The following is a 22,222-nucleotide window of genomic DNA, read 5'->3' as shown; positions in this document are numbered from 1 at the left end:
AAAAAGGAGATTAAACAGAGTTTCCATGACAATCTAAGATTTAAATACAGGGCACTTTGTCTTTAAGATGTTAGTGGTTTAATGTGCAGTAGTTTTTAACTTTGAATACATTATGTGAATATAAAATCAATCATATTGTGATTTCATTCCCTTTATCAGATGCTTTTTGCCTCTTGTCCTAGGTGGATGATTCAGTAGTCGCCCAAAACATGCATGAAACCTTGCTAGAGGCCATGAAGGCGTTGAGTGAGGAGTTCCGCCAGCGCAGCAAGTCTCAGTCCAACTCTGGCCCTGGAGGAGGTGCTACTGCTTCTAACCCCATCAGTGTTCCCTCACGCCGCCACCACCCAAACCCTCCTCCTAGCCAGGTTGGCTTCACCCGCCGGCCCCGAACCGAGCCCCCTGGAGGAACTAACAGTGGAGCACCCATCAACTGTGCCAACGCTTCTCCCACGCCAAGGCATAGCTTCCCGAGGTCTCGCACTGCAAGTGATGGGGGGAAAGGGGAGGATGGGATAACAGGTCCCACACCGATCCATGGGGTGAACTCCAGCCCCTCCACCAATGGCTCTTGCTCTAACACCCCAATCCTCAGATCAAAATCAGCTCGTTCAGCACCCACCACAACTGCTAAAACTCCTTTAGGGTTGATGCGCTCTATCTCGACCCCAGCTCCTTCCCCAGCTCCAAGTCTGTCCTCTAGTTCTGGTCATGGCTCAGAGTTTGGAGGCTTAACGTCTTGTGCTGGTGCTCCGGGGTCTGGAGCCTATAGTCGTATTCCCTCTCATCGAGCCTCTGTCTCCGGCTCACCCAGTGACTACGGCTCCTCAGACGAGTATGGTTCAAGTCCTGGAGATCACACGCTCCTACCTTCTCCTAGCCTCCCTGGAAGCTCTGTTGGCAGTGTCAGTAGTCAGTCCCTCAGTGAAGATGGGGCCAACTATATCCTAATGGGCCAACGTAGTAGCAGTGGTGGTGGCAACAGTAATCAAGGAAGTGGCTCCCAGCAAACACCAGGAACACCAACCTCTGGCTCTCAAACTAAAAGAGTTCTACGCCGCTCCTCCAGCCGAGAATGTGAAGCTGAACGCAGGCTGCTGAGCAAGCGGGCCTCCTTACCTCCTATGGCCCTGGAAAGGCTGGCTCCACGTCAGCGCAGAGCTGAGGAGCCAGCAGATGACGATTCGGCCGATTACGCTATCATGTCAAGAAGCACGAGCCGAGAGTCTTTTACTTCCACCTGCTCTTCTACACAGAAGGAATCTGCCATGAGTGCTGGGTCGGCAGGGGGAGGAGGCGGGTACTTGGATGTGGCAGGAGAGTTTAAAGCTGAAGGCACTGGAGGAGCAGGTGGTAGCGTAGATTTAGGCGTGGACAATGGGTACATGTCAATGCTACCTGGAGTTACTCAGCCTCCGACGTCCCTTTCCCAGTCACTGGCCGTTTTGGTCCCCGACTCAGACTCCAAACCTGCTGATGATTACATGGCCATGACTCCTAACAACAGCGTGTCGCCTCCACAGCAGATTCGACCTCCACCAAATTCTGATGGCTATATGATAATGTCCCCTAATAGCAGCTGTTCCCCTGACCAGCGTGGAGGTCTCTCCGGTGGGGCTTGGGTGGGCAGTGGCAGTGCAGACAGCAGGCCAGGCAGTGACTATATGAACATGTCTCCAATTAGTGCACGTTCTGTAAACGGCAGTCCCCCACCTCCTGAGCACTCATCACATTTGGAGACCAGTCCACAGCAACATGGTCCCAAGATGGTGTACTCTTACTATTCCCTACCCAGGTCTTATAAACATAGCCCCTCTACCGGACACTTTGATGATGGTCCTGGACGAGGAAGAAGGCCCAGTGGGAGTTCTAGGAGGGGAATGGGTGGCGGTAAACCTATTAGAGGGCTTCAGGAGCAAGCAGCAGTTGGTAATGCAGTAGTTGGACGCCACCTGTCTCTCTCATCTTCCTCGTACTCCTCCAGCTCAGCCAGCAGTGAAAGTCTGGGTGAGAGCGACGAGCGAACTACCCAGGCTTTGAGTAACGTAACTGGGGGAACTCAGTCCAAGCATGGGAGTAAGCAGCAGCAGAGAAGAGGCTCTGGTGGGTTGTCCAAGCAGGGTAGCTATACTAGAAGCAGACCTGTTAGCCTGTTTGTTGACGTATCCAAAGCGAACACTCTTCCTAGAGTTCGTGAGAACCCTCTGCCACCAGAACCTAAGAGCCCTGGGGAGTATGTAAGCATTGAATTCAAGGGGGAGAAGGGCAATCCGACTGGGATAGGATTAGGTCGTGGTAGGGGTCTAAGGCATGGATTATCGCTGCCTCATGGCTCCAGCAGCCAGCAGCCTCAACAGAAGCCATCTTCTTCCTTTGGAAACTTTATACCCCTTTCCCGTAGCCCATCTGCCCCGATCACTCCACCAGCTGCCTCTGAGTACGTCAACATGGACCTGGGCCCTTCTCCATTGCCCTCACCCCTCTCTCTTACCCCGCTGGTTTTCCCCTCTTTCCATACCCCTCCCACACCCCCAACGCTTGCTCATGCCCCTAAACCCTGTAATGAGGATAATACTGAACCTCATGAAGATGAGGTTGAAGTGGCAGAGGCCCTACTTAGGAAAAACAGAGAAAGCGTTCCATCAGTGACGAAATCCGAGTCTCCTACATCATGTGGAGACTACACAGAGATGGCCTTCAGTTTGAATAACAACCCTGTCCCCCGGTCATCATCTAGCGTCTCCCCAAAAGGCCCATCTCCCACCAGGGATGATACATCTGTGCTGCCACGGGGTCTAGACTTTCCCCTATCCAAAACAGGACCCAACCCAGACCAGGGAGCTAAAGTTATCCGGGCCGACCCCCAAGGACGCAGACGGCACTGCTCAGAAACCTTCCTTGCCTCAACTTCCCTCTCCACCTCTACCTCGACTTCTTCCTCAACTGCTTCCCTCTTTCCTGAACACCAGTCTGTAGCCCGCCGGCTGGGCTTTGAAAGCATGCTGTGGGGCAATGGTGTTGTGACTGAATCTCCCACTCAGTTCCCCCTTCCTGGACAGCAATCTCTTCCCACAAATGCTCAGACTTCATCTGCAGAGCAAGGCCTTAACTACATAGACTTGGATTTGGCCAACAAGGAGAGCCCCCACGTGGGACTGGATGGGCCCTCTGGCAACCAGGCCCCATCTCGCCTCTTCTCTGGACTGGGTTCTGGTTCTGGGGTGGGGGCGGCAGGTGCATCAGTCGGCAGCAGCGGGAGTGGCAGCTCCAGCCTGAACACGTACGCCAGCATTGACTTCTACAAATCAGAGGAGCTGCGGACGCACCAAAATGGAAGCAAGGAGGGAACTGGTAAGAATTGTTATTTTTTTCCCCCCTTCATGTCTTTGTCTTCATACAGACTCTGTGATCTCTATGTCACCGCTATGCTCATAGGTTTTCTATCTCTCTTTCTTTTCCTGCAATCACATGGCTCAGAATGAAAAAGAATATGCTTTCAAGATAATCCAATAGAGCACAGCCTCCCTATCCATCGATGTTTGTATTCAAACTTTACCTGGCGCCAGATTGAAATGTAGAGACTTGTTTATTTGTGTGACTGTCTGCATAATCTGCAGTAAGAGCCAAAGCTTAGCTGTTCTGACAAATCATGAATTGATTTACCTCTCTGAGCTTTGGTGTACAGAAACTCTTCACCTGATATGATTAGATAAAGTGTTAAAGGTCAGACAGACTCCTGAAATATCAGTAAATATCGAAGTTGTGGAAATTGCTATTGATCTGAGGCTTCTTGAATATTGTCCATGCATACTCAGTGCTGCTTTTCCCTATTGGGAGTTTAAAAGCAGAACTGGGATCCGTTTTTAATACGTTTATGACAAACATCAGAATCATTCTGCTCTGATTGAGCCATTGTTTGTTGAGGAGAAGAGCTGTCTGAGACATCTCGCTGCAGTCCCACTCTTAGCAAAGGAAACCATTCACAATTGCCACTGAAGCGTTCTGCTTTAAGTTCAATAAAGATTAACTTTGACCCTGTTTTCTGTTGACCTGTCAAATTAAAATGCTCCATTATGACACTTGAGGAGATTGCTGTGAGAGAAAGAAATTTTGAATTATAATTCTTTTTTTTTTATCATCTTCTTCTTTTTTTTTGCACTTCTAGAGCTCTAAAACGTATGTAGGAAAGTATGCAAAGACTTGAAAGAAGTTCCAGGTTTGTAGATTTGGCCCTGAAAGCATTGCGTGCTGTGATTTGTACATTACTTAATCTAAGCTGAAAACTTTGAATGTTTAGTTGAGCCCACTGCAGAGTTAACAAAAATGTTTTATGATGAGTGTTTTCCTGTAATCACATGCACTTTATGTGTAGAGTTCCTGATGCATTTAAAGTCAGCATTTTTTTTTCTCTGCACATTCAATGAGGTCATCGAGGCTGGATAATGGATTTTCATTGTATTTACATTTTCTCCTCCTGTGTGGAGCAATTTTCTAGCTGTGGGGGACCACCGTGGCTAAACAATGCCTTAACTAACTCCCTTTGAGGCATTTTCCTCATAGAAAAACATTCCCTTTGAACCTCTGTCTGCACTAAATTGGCCCGTTAAGCAACGGACGCCTGCAGTTTAAGCAGATAGAGCAGCATTTAAATGGAGATGGGGGGAATTTATATGCATCAGTAAAACACTCAGTAGTCTTGCTTAAGCTTCCACAGTGGGTCTCTTGTGATGCATGCATCCTGCCAAGGATCCTCGCCGCTTATGAAGCCCTGTTTGCTTCCACGTGATTTGCACCATGGGCCGTGCTGGACCGAAATCCTCTCTGGGATTTTTTCATTTTTTTGTTGTTATTTTTTGTGGTAAACGTTGGAATCAATGAAGAATTTGAGGCATTAGCAGAAATTCATCATGGGATCCTTCAATGAGCGTGGCTCAACAGTTGGGTTTCATTCCACGGATGGAAATGAACCACCGGCTTGTGTCCATACCTCACTGCGTTAGTTTTATTTGGAGACGTGAGGCCGTCTCTGTGGAAGATGCATGAGTTTTCTGTGTATTTTACATCGAGATGCTAGCATGCTACCGCAGAAGGACCATATGGGCTCTGGCTGCTGAGAACATCAGCGGTGCAGCGTTTGGGGCGGGAGGGGGGGGAATGTTACACATTGGCTGTGAATGTTGAGATGGGACCAGTCCTCACTCACACAGCTCTCAAATGCCTCTGTACAGTGTTCCTCCTCCTTTCATCCCTCCCCCTCTTTCCTCCTGCTCCAATAAATGATCCTTTTGTTCGAGTGTTTTTGCCGCGGTGGGCTGGCAGGCCCCAGCAGGACCAAAACCCCAAGACTACTGGACTCTCCTGAAACTTTTTTTCTCATGTACTCTGTAATTTGCGCCCTCCAACTTACTTTTTTTTTCTTATTTTACTCTTTATTCCTGCATTCATCTTTCCTCTGGACAGCTTGTATTCATCACATCTACTGCTTGTCCTCGCTCCTCTTCTTGCCTGATGGATTTTTGAAATTCCTTCCCTCCCTTCTGTTCACTACATGCACTATTGTTCAACAATTTTTTTTTTCTTTTGCTGAAGACGTCCTTTGTCTTTCTGCCTCCCCACTCACACTGTGTTTCAGCACAGTCCTTTAAGAGCAGGCACGTTTGGAAAACGCATCTTTAGCTGAGATGTTGTTGTTTTGCAGCAGCAATGCGAGAAAGAAACGCAGACATGGAGAGATGGTACATAACGTCCAATCTGTCGGCTTCTACACAGAAAAATACAGTTTTGAAAGGATTAATTATCTTGTCTGTGTCAATCCAGTATGTGTGTGTGTGTGTTTTAAGGAGTTCAGGTCTGCTGTAATTACAGGGCTTTTTTTCCAGCAGGCACCAGCTTGTATAGGAAGAGACTGTATATGTCTCAGGGGTGCGTTCTTTTGGCTCTGAGGGGCAAAGGCTAAAATTGAACATCCGTAGTGGGACGAGAGCCAGAAACACTCCTTTTGGACTCCAGTTATGCAATAAGTAGCGTTTAAAAATAACCCGTCACGGTTGGGGAAACGAGGAAAAGGCAGACTGAGCTACTTCAAACCCAGTTCGTCTTTTAGAATAACAACACAAAAAATGAATCAGTTGCAACAAATTTGGGTGAATTTTATGGAGACAGTTTGAGCGTCTGTGCTGCGTTTTACAGATGCTGATTTATTTATTTATTTATTTATTTTTTGTCCCGTGTGATGGAGGAGTTTGGTGACCTTCAGCAGAACTGAGTGAAACATTAGATTATGAAGTGGAGAGGATGTTTTTTTTCTTTTGGGGACAAATTAAATCAGTGATCGCTTGCAGCATTTTCTCCAGGAAAACCATGTGAACTAATTTTATTATCTTTTTCCTCAGAGGCCAATTATTTTATTTCTTCACCATCTGGAGGGGGATCTCTGTTCCAGTCCCAAAATAACCTGTAGCTCCTAAAATTGCTTCCCAAAATGTGCTCCATAAGGATGCCTTATAGGAATTTTCAACCAAAGATATCGGTAGTATTCAGTTAAGCCTAGATGCGATTGGTAAGTTGAGGTATACAAAGCCTGCCACGCTCTGATTTAGTCACTAGGTATTCTCCTCATCTTACCCTGAACTCTGAATGAAGTTATTGGCATGAAGTTTGACTCTTTGGAGAGGCAGCTTATTATTTTAATTCATTATTTATTTGCCACTACCATCCTCAGTGCGTGGTAAAGTAAAACATTTGTAAAGAAAAAACTGTTAATGGTGTTATTTTGTAACTTTAAGAAAGTGTGCATACGTTAATGGACGATGATGTCAGAGACGTTTCTTAGATTCATGATAAACTGAGTTTGCTGCTATAGATTCATGGTGCACTTTCACATATATTAATATGTGTGACTGACAGTTGCAAAGACTTCATGGTTCTCAGCTGATATCCAAAAACTTATGTTAACTAATTACAGTCAGCCAAATTAATCAGCCTCATGATATATGAACTACAGGTGTACGTGTTTCTCTTTCATACCAGTGTGTTTCTCTTGTGTTGGATGCACTCTGTGGGGCGATGCTGTTGGTCATTGGCAATGTCACAATGAGGGACGATGGGGGAACTGGACTACAGAGCAAATCGCCCAACCCTAGCATGCACCTCCTTTCACAGATGATGTGCACAGTACACATTGTGGTGTTATTACAAATGGTGAAACTTAATTTTACTGCAGTATTTCCAGTGGTTTGAGAATGTATTTCTGGTGGTGGATGGTTTGGCTAAAGGATTTACAGATGTTTCCTTAATGCTTCACTAGCAGGCTTTGTGTAGCAGAAAGCATCTTGAATATTAGAACTACTCATCCAAACCACATCGTGCACACATACAGAGATTCCTTGATTTAGAGACATCGCAGAGATGAACTTCTCACCTTTAACCTGTGATTACATACTACATAATTTTGTAATGTCAGCACTTGTTTGGAAACAGCTATGTTGCAATATGCAACTTGTGATTGGGCTGATTACATTATAAATATATGCACTGAATATCTTAAAATATATCTAAAAGTGGTTTGTCTTGTGTTCTAGTTGCTGTTTTACTTTTTACCACGTTGCTGAATTTTTGTAGATCCCAGCGAATTCAATTTATGACTATTGCGCCATTATTACCAATGAATGATGGCGGAAACGAATTATCCTAAGGTGTTATCGAATTATACAAGTGTTTATTTAGCACTGCTCTTTATGTTACGGCGGGGTGCGCCGATGTGAATGGAAACAGGACCCAAAAGCAGATGCTGAAAGGCGGAGTTGCTGGCTGAACAGAAGACGATCCTTTATTTGGATGTTGGCACACGAAAAAGCATGAAGCTATGAAAACTAAGAAAACTGTGAACACTCAGAAAACTAAAGGACTAAGAAACTCAGTGAAAATGCGATGACAAACTATGAACACTGAGTAAACTATGACGAAACACTATGGGGATGCAAACAGACGACCTGACAATGACATGCAAAAAACAGAAGGCTTAAATACACACATGAGGTGATCAGGGGAAGTGGAGACACACATGGGAACACAGCTGAACTTAACGACAGGACAGAAGGAGTGAAACTGAATACACTGACCGTGAATACAGACTTTCAAAGTAAAACAGGAAACATGGAGATTAAACAAGACACATGAACCGGGGAGATGTAGTACAGGGGAGATGACATAACTGACAGCATGGACTTGACAATATAAGACACGCAGACATAAACACACGAAGGGCAAGGGAGACTTAATACACGGGTAATATGTACAAATGGCTGGACTGCCTTAGTGACCCTAAACAAAGAATAAACATCAAAATAGGCTAAAACACAAAACACTGGGTCGCACGACCCAGGACCATGACAATACCCCCCCCTCAAGGGCTGGCTCCCGACAGCCCAAAACCGAGAAACCAAACAAAAACAGAAAAACCCCACCCAGGGCGGGAGGCGGGGGACCAGGACGGAGGGACCAGAACAGGAAACAAAATGAACAACAGAACACACAGGAGCACAAGACCAAAATCCAAACAAAGTTCAGGGGGCCGACCCAGAGCCCACAGGCACAAGAGTACACGGGTCACATGGTCGGGGGGCCCACCAGGCGGGCGGCACAGGCGACAGAGCCGGTCCGGAGGCCGGCCGCGCAGAAGGCAGCGGCGGCGACGAAGGCGACGACGGAGCAGTTCAGGGGGCCGGCCGCGCGGAAGGCAGCGGCGATGGAGCAGTGTCAGGCGCACTGGCCGAGGCCCGGTGGACACAGGACCAGACGAGGCTGAAGACTCCGATGAGGCCGGACCGGACGAAGATGAAGACACGGAAGCCGGACCAGGCGAGGCTGAAGACTCAGAGGCTGCGGCAGGCGAGGCTGAAGACTCAGAGGCTGCGGCAGGCGAGGATGATGATGGAGCTGCGGCAGGCGAGGATGATGATGGAGCTGCGGCAGGCGAGGATGATGATGGAGCTGCGGCAGGCGGCTGAACGGGCCCCTCGGACCCTCCAGCGGAGACGGGAGGCTGAACGGGCTCCTCGGGCCCTCCAGCTGACGTGGCGTGTGGCTGAACGGGCTCCTCGGGCCCTCCAGCTGACGTGGCGTGTGGCTGGACGGGCTCCTCGGGCCCTCCAGCTGACGTGGCAGGAGGCTGGACGGGCTCCTCGGGCCCTCCAGCTGACGAGGCAGGTTGCTTTTCAAGTTGCAGCAACACACAGCCTATAGTGGGGGAAATGAGTTTGTTTGAGTCCTCAGATAAGGCTGCTGCGGACGGCTGAGATGGCTCCCCCGAGCTCTCAGCAGGTGAAGGTGGTGGCTGAGGAGGGGACTGTGAGGATATCAGAACTGGAGACTGGAAAACTGCAGTCCGAGCTGGCGACTGAACAAAAACAGTCTGAGGCACAATTTTACACTCGTTGAGGGCGGGGGGAAGGCAGTCCTCTGTGCCCACCTCTTTACCACAAGTGTCCATGAACTGAGTGGGATTAATGTCTACAGACCTTGAATCAGCAGTCATAGTGCTAGATTTCTCAGAATGACTGGGTGTCAAGCTGGCCACCTGAATGACGTTCAGGGTGCCGCCTGTGGAAACATCACTTAGCAGTTCTTTATTGGTCTCCACGGTTGAGTCACACACCCTGTTATTTTTAACCTTCACGTCACAGGAACCTACAGTACATAGGACATGAGTTTCCACCTCAGGAACGTTGGCTCCATGAGGTCCAGCAACGGAAGCAACACCTGAAACAGTACTTTGTTTTATTAAGTTATTACCATAGCTTCCGTTATCAGTGGTTGTCTTCTCAGTGGAGCTAAACACAGTGTTCTCTGACTCATAACATGGCTTTGACTGCGTTTCATTCATGGGAGAAGTCATGTCAGCCAACACAGTTTGCTTAACACTTAAAGAATCAGAAATGCAGCCCGAATTATTCGTTGCTCCTTTAGTGCGATTCATGACCATCTCTAGGTGAGCATATTTAGACGCACAAGACACCGACTTGACCATGAATTCACAGTTTACCGGATCACTAACAGATCTTAAATCCCGAGCAGGATCATTACTGGTCTTCAGAAAAACAGTTTGTAAAGATGGGTTACACTTATTAACCATGGGATCCAGAACATTGATTTCTCGCAACACAGTTACAGGAGCTAAAACAGAGTCAGTCTTTGATTTAACAGCATCATGGACAAGATCCAAGTTCTCTTTGGCTTCTCTCTCAGCTCTATTCAACCTGGTGCTTTGCACAGTACAGCACGATTCAGACAGAATCTCAGACTCTGAGTTGTTAAGCTGCTTTTCTTGAAAAATACTCACATAACTTTGATTCTTAACAGATAAATTTAAACAAGGGCTAGTCACAATGTTACAGTCTCTGGACACTGCGCCAGGGGGTTCGTGATTTGCATTGTGCACTGGTGAAGTTTCATTAATAAACTCTATGGAACAACAGTTCTCAATAGGGTCTATACATGGAGAAGTTAAATTAACACAGTCCGTGGAGGTCTTCCCTTGTGAGTTGACATTGGCTGTCATGCTAGTAGGGCTGCTGCTAGCAGCCTCACTTGCAGTCACATGAACCCCGAACGCTGTGGCAGAAGTAATTTCAGTCTCAGAGCTTGGCTTGGCATGGCTCATTAGTTTACAGCCGGGCCCCTCAACCGGCAACACAGTCTTAATCACAGAACCCTCCTTAGCGGAGACGTGAGGGGCAAAAACAGAGTCACTCACCTCCGTTTGTAGTGCGGCGCGTCGGTGGCGCGCACGCCGCTTTCTCTTGACAGTGGGAGACGGCGGAGCGATGGGTGGAAGTCCCTGGCAGCTCCGGGGACCCCCGAGAGCCAGTCGAGTTCCCCGGAAGGAGTGCTCGTGCTCCGGAATGAGCCATGGCTTCCACCGGAGCTCCTCCTCCAATAGAGCGCTGAGTATAGTCTGATGTTCGTCGTGGTCCAAATCTATGGTGTCCAGCGCTTCCTCGCGTTGGACTGTGGCAAGAGTGTGGCAAGACTGTGACGAGGGTGTGGAAACTGATGAGCTGAGAGGTGGTACCGCTGCGGCGAGTCTCAGCGAACCGACCCGAACCGTCTCAGGCTCGCAAGGCAGCAGCAGTGATTCCTGTTCGTGGTTTTGATGCTGCTGCGGTGGCAAAACCGTGCGAACAAAATCCTGCACATCCTCCGGCAATCCCGCCGCGTAAGCAGGATATGCAGACAAAATCTGTTTTAGCTGGACTCTGGTTGACTCCTTCTCATTCTCCTGTCTGCACGCGGAGTAGCAAATCCACTGTCCGCGGAGAATGGTCACCTGAGTGCTGAACTCAAAAAAATCCTCGCAGACATCCGCTGGGTCCATACTGTTCAGGTCGTTCTGTTACGGCGGGGTGCGCCGATGTGAATGGAAACAGGACCCAAAAGCAGATGCTGAAAGGCGGAGTTGCTGGCTGAACAGAAGACGATCCTTTATTTGGATGTTGGCACACGAAAAAGCATGAAGCTATGAAAACTAAGAAAACTGTGAACACTCAGAAAACTAAAGGACTAAGAAACTCAGTGAAAATGCGATGACAAACTATGAACACTGAGTAAACTATGACGAAACACTATGGGGATGCAAACAGACGACCTGACAATGACATGCAAAAAACAGAAGGCTTAAATACACACATGAGGTGATCAGGGGAAGTGGAGACACACATGGGAACACAGCTGAACTTAACGACAGGACAGAAGGAGTGAAACTGAATACACTGACCGTGAATACAGACTTTCAAAGTAAAACAGGAAACATGGAGATTAAACAAGACACATGAACCGGGGAGACGTAGTACAGGGGAGATGACATAACTGACAGCATGGACTTGACAATATAAGACACGCAGACATAAACACACGAAGGGCAAGGGAGACTTAATACACGGGTAATATGTACAAATGGCTGGACTGCCTTAGTGACCCTAAACAAAGAATAAACATCAAAATAGGCTAAAACACAAAACACTGGGTCGCACGACCCAGGACCATGACACTTTAAGCAGCCGAATGATGCTCCGATCTATAGCAAACCTCACGTTTGTAAATTCCTCACAGTTTTCCAGAGTGCGACAGGCTCGTCTCGCTGTGCATGTAATCCAAACCAGCGCCAGGTTAGACTGACAGCACTAGTGGTGTTATGTAAAACATACCCACGTGGCTGGGACACGACCCCCGGAGAGGGTGAAGCTCAGGGCACGGAGTGTACGTATGCATTTGTGCTCCAAGTTGTTTATCAGTTGTGATTTCTGTTTGTGCTGGAGGCAGACCGAGCTCCAGCCTGCTCCGAAGAGTTAGTCTCGGAGCGCAGTGACACATAACTCGGCTCATATTTATGCAGAGCGTAACTGCACACAGATGTGCAGCAGGACAAAACATGTGGTGACTGAATCCAAGCATGATATGTGACTGCAATTCTTAGCAGTTCATCAGGATGGTGTTAAGAATTTGAGCGCTACCGGTGTTATTTGCTGTTAAAATGGTATGTACTGTATCTATTTAGTGTTAGAGCCTTCTGGTTCGAGGGAGACCAGCAGCAATACCATTACTTACAGCAATTTCATAATCCCAGATTTATGTACCCCTTAGCCTCCCAGATTCTCCTCTCTGGTATTCATCTGTTGTACAGTTGGCTGTACGGATGACAAACACGACTAGGTGGGAGGTGCACCCCTGCATCTTGTGATTACATAATGCATAATATGCTGGAAATTAGCTTGAATTTTGCACAATGCAAATTAAATGTTCCTTCATTAGGCTAATTCCAGAATAATGCAACTGATTTGCCCCCCGGGAGGAGATCTAGAAAAAAAAAGCATTGTAGTTGCACAAGAACATCTGAGAGGTTTAGTTCTGTGGGGTTTTGTGAAATATGTTATTCCTCCCACGGTTATTTAGATTTTTTCGATAACTTCTGGATTTGAGAGGTTTGTTTTGTTTTTGTTTAAGTCAAGGTTGTGTCCTCTGAAGTCCAGTGTGCATTGGTTGGGTGGTCCGTTCAGGGAGTTACTAAACTCACACCGCACATAGCAACAAGCCTCCTCTGTTTGGGTTTTGGGGGAGGGTTGAAGGTTGTGCATGCGTGTGTGTGCGTCCCGCTGCACGCGTGTTTGTCGGAGAACTCCCTCCACCTCCCCCACTGACTTCAGTCATATTATGATGTCATCAGTGTGCATCGCCATGGTCCAGTCGGGTGAATCCAAAAGCTTGAGGGGTAATTTAGGTTGATTACTAACACATATACTCCCACATAGCTTTGTGAGCACACCTACTTATTATGCAGAAATGCAGAATTCACTACACTGCGGTAATGGTTAGCGACAGTCAGCCGTGTGAGCCTGAAAGTATAAAATCTCCAGACTAGCAACAGTACCCCTTATTTCTCTTAAAAATCTGCCCCTAGGCCTTTGGTATTATTCATACATTGTTAAAAACACTGCTTACAGTACGTAACTTAAGCTGAGAGAAGACTGCAGACAAACTGGGATCAGGTTACGGAAAGCCACGCTGCGACAAATTACTGCACATGCAGTGCTGTGCATGCATAGGTGTATTCTCACCTTGGGTCATGTAGTAGTCAGTAGGTTCAACATAAGAACGAAGAATAAGAGAATCTTAAGTGAAATTAAGATGATGTTACTGATTGGGCGGGGCAGCAAATCCAGACATTTGATTCTGAATGCGTGTGGATCATGTATCCAGATGTTTGCTCCACAGTGAACACAAAGCTTACAGTTTGTATGTTGCCAGAGGCACACACACAGACCAATTTTATTAAAGGTTATTAAAGAGACTCGTTAAAAATCACGGTCTGATGAAGGATCTGAAGTTGTGTTTCTTGCTTCCAGCTGTTTGTAGAAGTCTTTCTGGTTAGTTCATTAAATATATACAACTTTATAGAGATCCCTAGAGAAGCAGGAAGCACCGATTTGATATTTAGATGGGATATCGGTGGGATCTTTTTGCATTTGTATGTTTTTTTTGTTTTGTTTTGTTTTGTCATTAAACTGATCAAATTAGTTTTCATGGCTCTTGGCTTTTGTCTCTCTCTTTAAACCAAGACTGATGTTGCCTTACACATGAAAGAGTCATTAGAGTTAATAATTCAACCTTGGTGTTGGACTGGTGTTCAGTATTGACAGATACCCCTAATTCAAGCCAGGTCAAGTCAGTGTTATTTATATAGCACTAAAGCAAAACAACAGTTACCTCAATGCGTTTAATATTATAAGTTGAAGACAGAGAAAACCCCAACAATCAGACGACCCCCTATGAGCAAGCATTTGGCAATAGTGGGAAGGAAAAACTCCCTTTTAACAAGGGGAACTAGGCTTACGGAGAGACAGCCATCTGCCATCACCAGCTGGGGTTTAAGCCAAGGTATCTGTTTCATATTGGAACCAGTAAAAGCTGGATCAGTGCATCCCGACTCAAAAAGAGCATTAACTCAACACCTATTAGGTTTAAATCCTAATCTTGTGTAAGGGGTCAGAAGCCCCAATATTGGAGTACGTTCAGTGATCAATTACGCTATCTCATCAGATTAAATCAGTATTTTACCTGATATAAAGTAGTATAAATTAAGCGGTGTTACGTAAGTAAAAAAAAAAATAGCTGCTGACTTTTGCCTTCATGGGGAGTGGTGGTTGGACTTTCCATTTTCGGTGTGTGTGTGTGTGTGCGTTGTTTCAGATGTTGCCCGCTGTCCTCCCCGTCACAAACTAATCTTCCACTGAGTGTGGTGTGAGGGAGAAGAGGAAATGGGAGGATTTGGTTCTGCAGAATGAATACAGACTAAATCTCTGGTGTATGTGTTGGACATTGTGCATGTGTGTGTCACCGTGCAGCCTCTCCGCACACATGTTGAACCTTCAGAAACCCTAAACTGAATCAGCGAGCGCAGTATTTGCAGCACAGTTCAATCACGAGGTGACTTGGACTGTAAATTCTGCTTTTGAGCAGATTGTTTTCTTATTTGTGGATTGCATACATCTCTCCTACATATCTGCTTTCATACTATTTCTGTTTGCTAAGTTTTGACAGACATCAAAAAGCCCTTTCATAAAGTGCTGTTGACTCTCAAATGCGAAAGCCTGGAACGCCGGCAAGCGTGGAGAATCAATGAGAACGGTTTTCAGGGTGTTTTTAGAGCAATGGTGATTAATCTGGGAGACTCATGAGCGATAATAAGTTAATTTACTTGGATCAAGATAAGAAAAATGGACTTTACACACTGAATACTGCCTGAATAGAGAGCAGGTGTTTGTTGCTATGGTGCTCAAGTGTAAAGAAAATTAATTAATTAATTGCTCGACTCTTTTTCACTCCCTCGTTGCCAACATATTATCACACAGCTGGTTTTGTTTTCAGTAACTCCTCTTCCCGAGGCCTTAACCAGGCTGTGGTGCACACATTCATGCCTGGATCCTGCTTGGTGCGATCTTGCTGATGGAGGTGAAAAAATGACGCGTGGGTTATAAATGAGTGTGACTTTGACAGTATAGTATCACGAGGTCAGAGCGAGAGCTGCAGACCTGAGTGGCTTCATTCTTGAGCTCATCACATGAAGCTGAAGTGGGACAGATCACCTGATGGGACACAATGTGTGTTTCCGTGTGTGTGTGTGGGACTAATTCCAGTAATTCCACACGTCCTGCCGGGCTCGTATCTCATTTCCGGCCCTTAATGTAATGGACACATCCTTCACTACGCTTCATGTATCGCTTACGTTCTCTAGTACACACACTGGCGAGTACTTTGTCAACTGATCCAACTGCAACACGACAGTAAAAGTTAAACACACTTTGATGTGAATCACGCAGTAGTAAGTAAGGTTAGCAAAGGTCGACGAGGTACTCAGAAAGTCATCTGACTGCTAAGGGCAGTATTTTGAAAACATGTCTGTCATGCGTGACCTGCAGTTTGGAGATTATCAGCCAATGCAATCGGTAGCCAGTCAGGTTGGTTATCAAGGTGCATCTGTTTTTTGTTTTTGTACAGTTTTGAATCTTAAAGGAAAGCTTTAAAGAAGTTTCCTTACTGGAAATACTGGGCAGCAAATTCACAGAGTGTTTAATAATAAACAGGTGAGGGTTAAATTTGACTTTGATCGGGGGATATTTCGCAAAATTTCAGCAGGATGGTAGCCACACCCTGAAGCATTTTTCTCTTATTTGTTTAATGTGTTAGTGCAGGATAAGCATTAGGTCTCATTGGGGCCTAAAGACTGATCGCCGAGCCCCTGGCAACCTCTGTTTTCTAGGGAAAATGTGTATTTCTCAGCGGTTTGGCTATCGCTCAGCGAATAGTAGATGAGTGTTTGGCTTCTTCCATGCAAGTTGTGCATGCGGCAACCACTGTGTGACCAATTTTCCCAATCTTTTAGCAGCCACTCGCCAATCAATTCTAGGCGTACACATTTTTCTCCGATGACCAGCGGCTGCCAGGGTTTTTCAAACTTCTTTGTGTTATTGAGACCAAAGGAGTCTGTTTTTCAGGTCATGGGTTAAGGAATGGTCTCAAAAGCCCAGTCTTAGTCCAGCCCTTACACCCTCTCCCCACACACCTTCAGTCTGTTTCAGCGAGATGAGATGATGTGCGCTAAAAGGATGTGAGAAGAGCATCGTGGCAATAAAGATGCACAAAGGAGCAGCAAGCGAACTGTTGTTCAGCAACACTTTGAATAATGAAGTGTTGGCACTAGAAGTAACTTAATGAGACCTGCAGAGGTTTGAAGTGCGTGAGCATTTTCTATTCGGTTCCATTCATTATTTGTATATAGCGCCATATCACAACAGCAGTCATGTCAGGCTTAAAGAGACTCTGAATAATATGACAAAATATAAAGGTCTGCAATCCTGCGTCCTTTGGCTATATGAAATGCTAAAAATTCTAAATAAATGAATTTTAGTTCTCACAGGAGTGGCTTTTTTCATTTTCTTCACTAATGAATCTCTTTATTTCTCTCATCCACAAAATGACTCAGCTTGGGCTTAAATCATTTACTCTAGAGCCCCTTGACAGGACCTTAATTGTGCTGCTTTTTGTTCTGCGTGTGTGTTACTGGTGAGCTGCCCAGCCTTCGAATGATAATTAGGTAGTAAAACGTTGGCTAATGGCTCCGCACTCTGGTCATGTTTTGACTAACTAGTACCTTATTCACATGGATTCGGCACACAAGAACACAGAGGCAGCAGAGTGAATTGTATTGGCAGCCTGGTCAGTCAAAGAGGCGCCGCTGGACAGAGTAAGTGTGTGTGTGTGTGTGCGCGATTTGAGGCTTTCCACTGTTGAAGCTGTCACAGGATTTGATAGAGGAGCATATGATTGCTACACCTGCACTTGCTTGCTTTTCACTTTTCACCACTTTAGTTACATTAAAAAGTCTCAGTTTGTTTGGTTTACACACACATGCTTGAAACGACACACTTATCTCACTCAGACACACACACAGACACACACACAGACAGACGTCTCACCTCCTTATAGGAAAGGCTCAAAGCAGATCATCCAAGCCAATCACCTTTCAGGAAGCAGGGATCAGCCAAAATCTCCTCAATTAATAACCTTCAGTGAGCTGACTGTGATCTACCACAAACACACGCACACGTACGCACAGACATGCGCGCACTTACACGCACACACTCTCTCTTTTGTCGGTACTGTTTTTGCTCATTCTCTTCTCGAACAAAGCCCCTCGGCCCACCATTCCTACCTCCTCCGCGCTCCAGACTTCTTTCTTCTTCTGCTCTTCCTGTCTTTTCTCTTTCTTGCAGAGCGGGCTCTTTGTTTTGCGCTCTCCTTTTATTTTCACACCAGACTTTTATTTTTCTTTCTCACAGTCGTGTTCCTCTGGGGCGTATGAGCCGTGTTTGCGTACAAGGTGCTTGAACAAATGAAATAAATCACCTATGACTGTGACCCGAGCCATCCGTCAGATATAAAACAGAGTGCGTGATTAAATTTATTTAGATCAGAGCGATGGACTCAGTTAACTTGCAGAGCATAAATCTTGTCCAACTCTGACTCTTTTTTTTCTTTTTCTTTTTTTTCTTGAAGTTGCCTTCAACTTAATGTGAGGACTGTGTTTGAATGTTGCATATTATGTGTGTGCATCATCAGAAACCTCCCTGGCTGATAAATGAAGCAAGCAGAGAAGTTCCCCAACCTATAAAGTGGCCACTTGAGGCTGGCGCCAAAAGTGCATCAATCCCCCCTCAGACGCGTCTGTTTAAAGTCTTTCACTTCGGTGGAAATCACCATGTTTATAGCCAGCCACAAAAATTAGGTCTCCCTATATTACAGTGATGGCGATTTTTGCACTATCAATTACTACTAATGCTCTGCTGGGTTCAGGAATCCTTTTAACCTTTTTTTTAATATTTATTTTTAAATGTATGTGTATATATATGTAAGTTTTATGTCCTGGTAATCACTAAAATTTGAATTTATTATTAAACTACAATATCCACTGTTGCATTGAGATATTTTAAGATGCCATTTATCCCAGATTTGGCAATTTCTTTTTTTTTTTCTTTAAAAAGAAATGTTTCAAATCCCATTTGTTTTTGTTCAATTGGAGATATTTTACGCTATCAGACATTCTGGCTAATTGCTTTTATTTTACTTTATTGCATTTAGGTAGAAACAAATCAAAATAAAGTATATCTTATCTTAACCTAGATGATGCTTCGAGATAACTACCCCCTAAAGTACTATGATGGATAGCTGCGTACATAAATTGACAAAAATATGATTTACTGCTTTGTAAACTGTGTGGTTCAAGTAGTATCCTAGTACTGCGGGGCGATTAAAGGTTTAGTTTGTTTATTAAGATTTGAACTGGTTCATGACTGAAGTTGTAAGAAGATGCTATGTTATGGGGATTTACTCCTATCCCTCGTATCTGTCTGGTTGTTATTTCAGGCAAAATGGCACAACACCAAGCGTAGTTATCTGACCAAATAAAGCACTCCTTGTGTCTCTTCCAAGTGACTCCTTGGTTTGTTTTACGGCTTTTTGCTGCACTTTGTGCGTCCTGCACGTCTGTTGTGCTCTGCCGCATCCCAGAATGCAAAGCATGCCTGGCCCAAACTTGCAGGGCACACCTGGTAATTCGGGTTGGATCACATTTAATGGTGAACAAACCGCTCTGCAGGTGGAATCGCCAGATGTGAACGCAGTAATCGCATCTGCACCTCTGGAAGGAGGTAGAGCTATGATTACCACACCAATGGGGGGGAATTGAGACAATTTAATCGATATAAAAGCTAACGTGTGAAAACACTCAAGCGCCTCGTTCCGTCTTAATGCAGTCTAACCTTCGGTAACACGTGTGCAGTAGCTTGGCGGTTGTTCTAAGAAATCCAGAGGAGGACAAAATGTCAAATTTCTACCCAGCAGTTGTTGAGATGCATCACTCTGAAGACAGCTCTCCTTTATTGGAAAACATGTGGTTTTAAGTTACAATTTAAAAAGTAACAGGACATAAAGCTCTGGAAATTTGCCTGAAGCGGGTTTTGCTGTTTTTGATCTTATAGCGACAAATTATACATTAGTCCTGTGATGATCTGTATGTGTCTGGCTGTGTGTGTGTGTGTGTGCGTGTGCATGTGTGTGTGTGTTTGCGTGTTTTCTGGGCAGTGTGCCAGTTCCGTGTATGAGCATGATCCCGGCTACAGAGCGCCAATTGTGCGCTGTGGTATGGGATGTATGCTGGGCTCGGAGCGCGTCGGGCGCTGCCTAAAAGAACGGAGCTGCCACCCACCAACCCACTGGGGTTACTGAGTGCAGAAGAGGAGGAGGAGGAGAAGGAGGGAGTGTTTCCCTCCGTTCACACACACTCATTCTTGTTTGCCCCCCTCCCTCCTAATACACTCTCCCAGGAAAGCTTCCCCTGGTGCTCTATTTGAGTTTTTGTGTGGCGTTTCGGCATTCTTCTCACTCTCTGTGTGTTTCCCTGTCTCTCTTATTTTCTCCGTCTGTCTGCTCTGCCATATAAATGTCTTTTCTCCCCTGCGCGTACACATCTCTCTTCTAGCACAGGGAATTGTGTTGATGTCAACACCTCCACAATGTATCTCCCCGTGTCGCCTCTATGATCTGTATGTGTCTGACTGTGTGTGTGTGTTTGTGTGTGTGTGTGTGTGTGTGTGTTTTGTTGGACTTGGGGCCGCGGCGTTGCTCAGCTGCTACTTCTCTAACTGGGTTTGTCTGTAAAGAGCTTAGTGCCGGTGGGCGCTGGAGAGCACTAAGCTGATTACCCTCTACTAACGAGCCACTTCTCACATGGAGACCATGATTGTGCTCCTGTCTGGTTGTATTACTGTTTATTTACGTCGCCATGTGCGATTTCAGTGCATGTTTGTGTGTTTGTTGTGGGTCGAGCTGTACCGAGGCCCGGACGGATTAGGGGATGAAGGTTCAGAGGGATGAGAGGAGGTTAAAGTGCATGGCAGGTCAGCTGAAGTGCTCACGGTGAAAACGGAGAGAGTTTAGTCTCATGCAGAGAAGGTCAAGTTATTCTCAGAGGAGACCGATTTACAGTCTTTTTTTACTCCCTCACTTGCTTGGGCTTTGACTGGGATGTTTGAATTGGACCCAACTGAGCCGTTTTCCACTAAGTGACTGTTAATCTGTCTGGACAGTGCAGTTAATACAATCTCAGAGTGCCAGGCCTCTACCTTCAAATGGCACTTCGCACTACCACTTGAATTTGCTATGCGCTTGTATTGTTTGTGGTATTGTTGTGGTATTAATGGTATATTGTTCACGGTCTCTGCACAGTTGCACGATGGCTGAGTGCCACCTGCCCACGCCACATGTAAAGTTTCATTGGTCAGCAAGTCAAATGTGAACATTTGAGAACTAACCCTGAAAAATACTTGCAGTGAAGTTCTTCTGGAGTCTATAAAAGAGAGGGGAAATTTGCAGGTGTACATTAACCATGCAGTTTAAGCAGCTTTTATAGAGTTTGCTGATTCTGCAGTGATTGTGCCCGAGTGACCACTGCAGATAAAGATAATCTAAGTAGTGCCTTAAAATAAAGCAAGTTAAAAAAAAACAACAACAAAAAAATCACTGTGGTTTTTCGAAATATTTTAATATTCTTTAAATTAATTTAGTTTTTACAGTTTTGCCAGGAGTGAAAAGTTTTGAAAAGTGAAACATGCCTCTAATGGCCAGTAGGGGGCAACAGCTCTGGTTGTTAATAAGGGAATCAGATTGTATAGAAATCTCTAGGAAAACATTTCTATTACGACCTCAGTAAACACCTTCCTGATTAATTTATAGTCTCAACAACTAGTTTCAAGTATTATTAAATAGAAAATTCATTGTGTAACTCATGATCCTGAGTCAAAAGAAGGGAAAGCAGGCTATGCTTTAAGGGTCGCCCGTTCTCATTGACAACTTGCTATCAGAAAGCCTCAGTCACACTTGCGTACAGACTGGTTGGCAACTGTTTGTCAACCACTGGTCACTAGGGAAATATGTCATTGTGTCCTAAAAATGTGTTGGCAAGTGGTTTCTTGAGTTTGCTGGCTCCTTTCAGGTGAAGTTGGTTGCAAAGAAGGTGCTGCACCGACTACCTCCTTGGGATTGCTTTGATGGCAAAGAAGTTGCCACGGTTACCTGTACTTCGCATTGAAGATGCCAATTTGTCTGCAACTACTTGCTAACCAACCACAGAGTGCTAATGAAAGGAAATGAAAAAATCAGAAATGGTGAACCGTCACCTTCAGAGTAAAACCTGTGGCTCGCCACTGCAGCCAACACATTTCAAAAGATAACCAGTCTCAATTTCCACTTTGTGCTGGACTTTTCACGGTTCCGAAACTACTTCTATCCAAACTACCCGTGACCGTGGCGATCTGCTAACGACCAACAACAGCAGTCCTGAACAACTGGAAGGAGGTTTTCAGTGCAGCACCGTATACCTCTTTGCAATCAATTTCAGCTAGTAACAGTGATCCAATTTCAGCAGCTACTTGCAACTGATCAGGGAATATCATCATGTCATGTCTAGTTTCAATAAACCACAATCAAAGAGCTCAAATCCTACACTGAAATTCTTTGAATCAGTTTGCGTTGTCTTGGTTGCTGCTTGAGTAGATCTTGCAAACAAAATCCAAATCCTCACTTCAAAGTCATCTTGGACACAGCATATGACCTT

General features: G+C 45.5%; 1 protein-coding gene across 2 annotated transcripts in view; it reads left to right on the top strand.

The window, feature by feature from the left end:
* LOC113018742 (insulin receptor substrate 1-B) overlaps positions 1–22,222 on the top strand; it is a 57,878-nt gene that overhangs the window by 14,185 nt on the left and 21,471 nt on the right. Inside the window, exons 3-4 of one of the 2 annotated variants that reach the window (XM_080290767.1) lie at positions 183–3,351; positions 3,478–4,038. In XM_080290767.1, the coding sequence (XP_080146893.1) occupies positions 183–3,351; positions 3,478–3,482 (3,174 nt within the window). In that variant the 3' untranslated portion in view covers positions 3,483–4,038. Of the gene's footprint in view, positions 1–182; positions 3,352–3,477; positions 4,039–22,222 lie in introns of those variants that run through there. The other variant, XM_026162074.2, reaches the window with a different exon arrangement.

This window comes from Astatotilapia calliptera, chromosome 3 (genome assembly GCF_964374335.1).
Source record: "Astatotilapia calliptera chromosome 3, fAstCal68.1, whole genome shotgun sequence".
In the NCBI taxonomy this organism is placed as follows: Eukaryota; Metazoa; Chordata; class Actinopteri; order Cichliformes; family Cichlidae; genus Astatotilapia; species Astatotilapia calliptera.
Note: the sequence above shows the minus strand (reverse complement) of the source record. Positions and strands in the feature narration are given on the sequence as shown.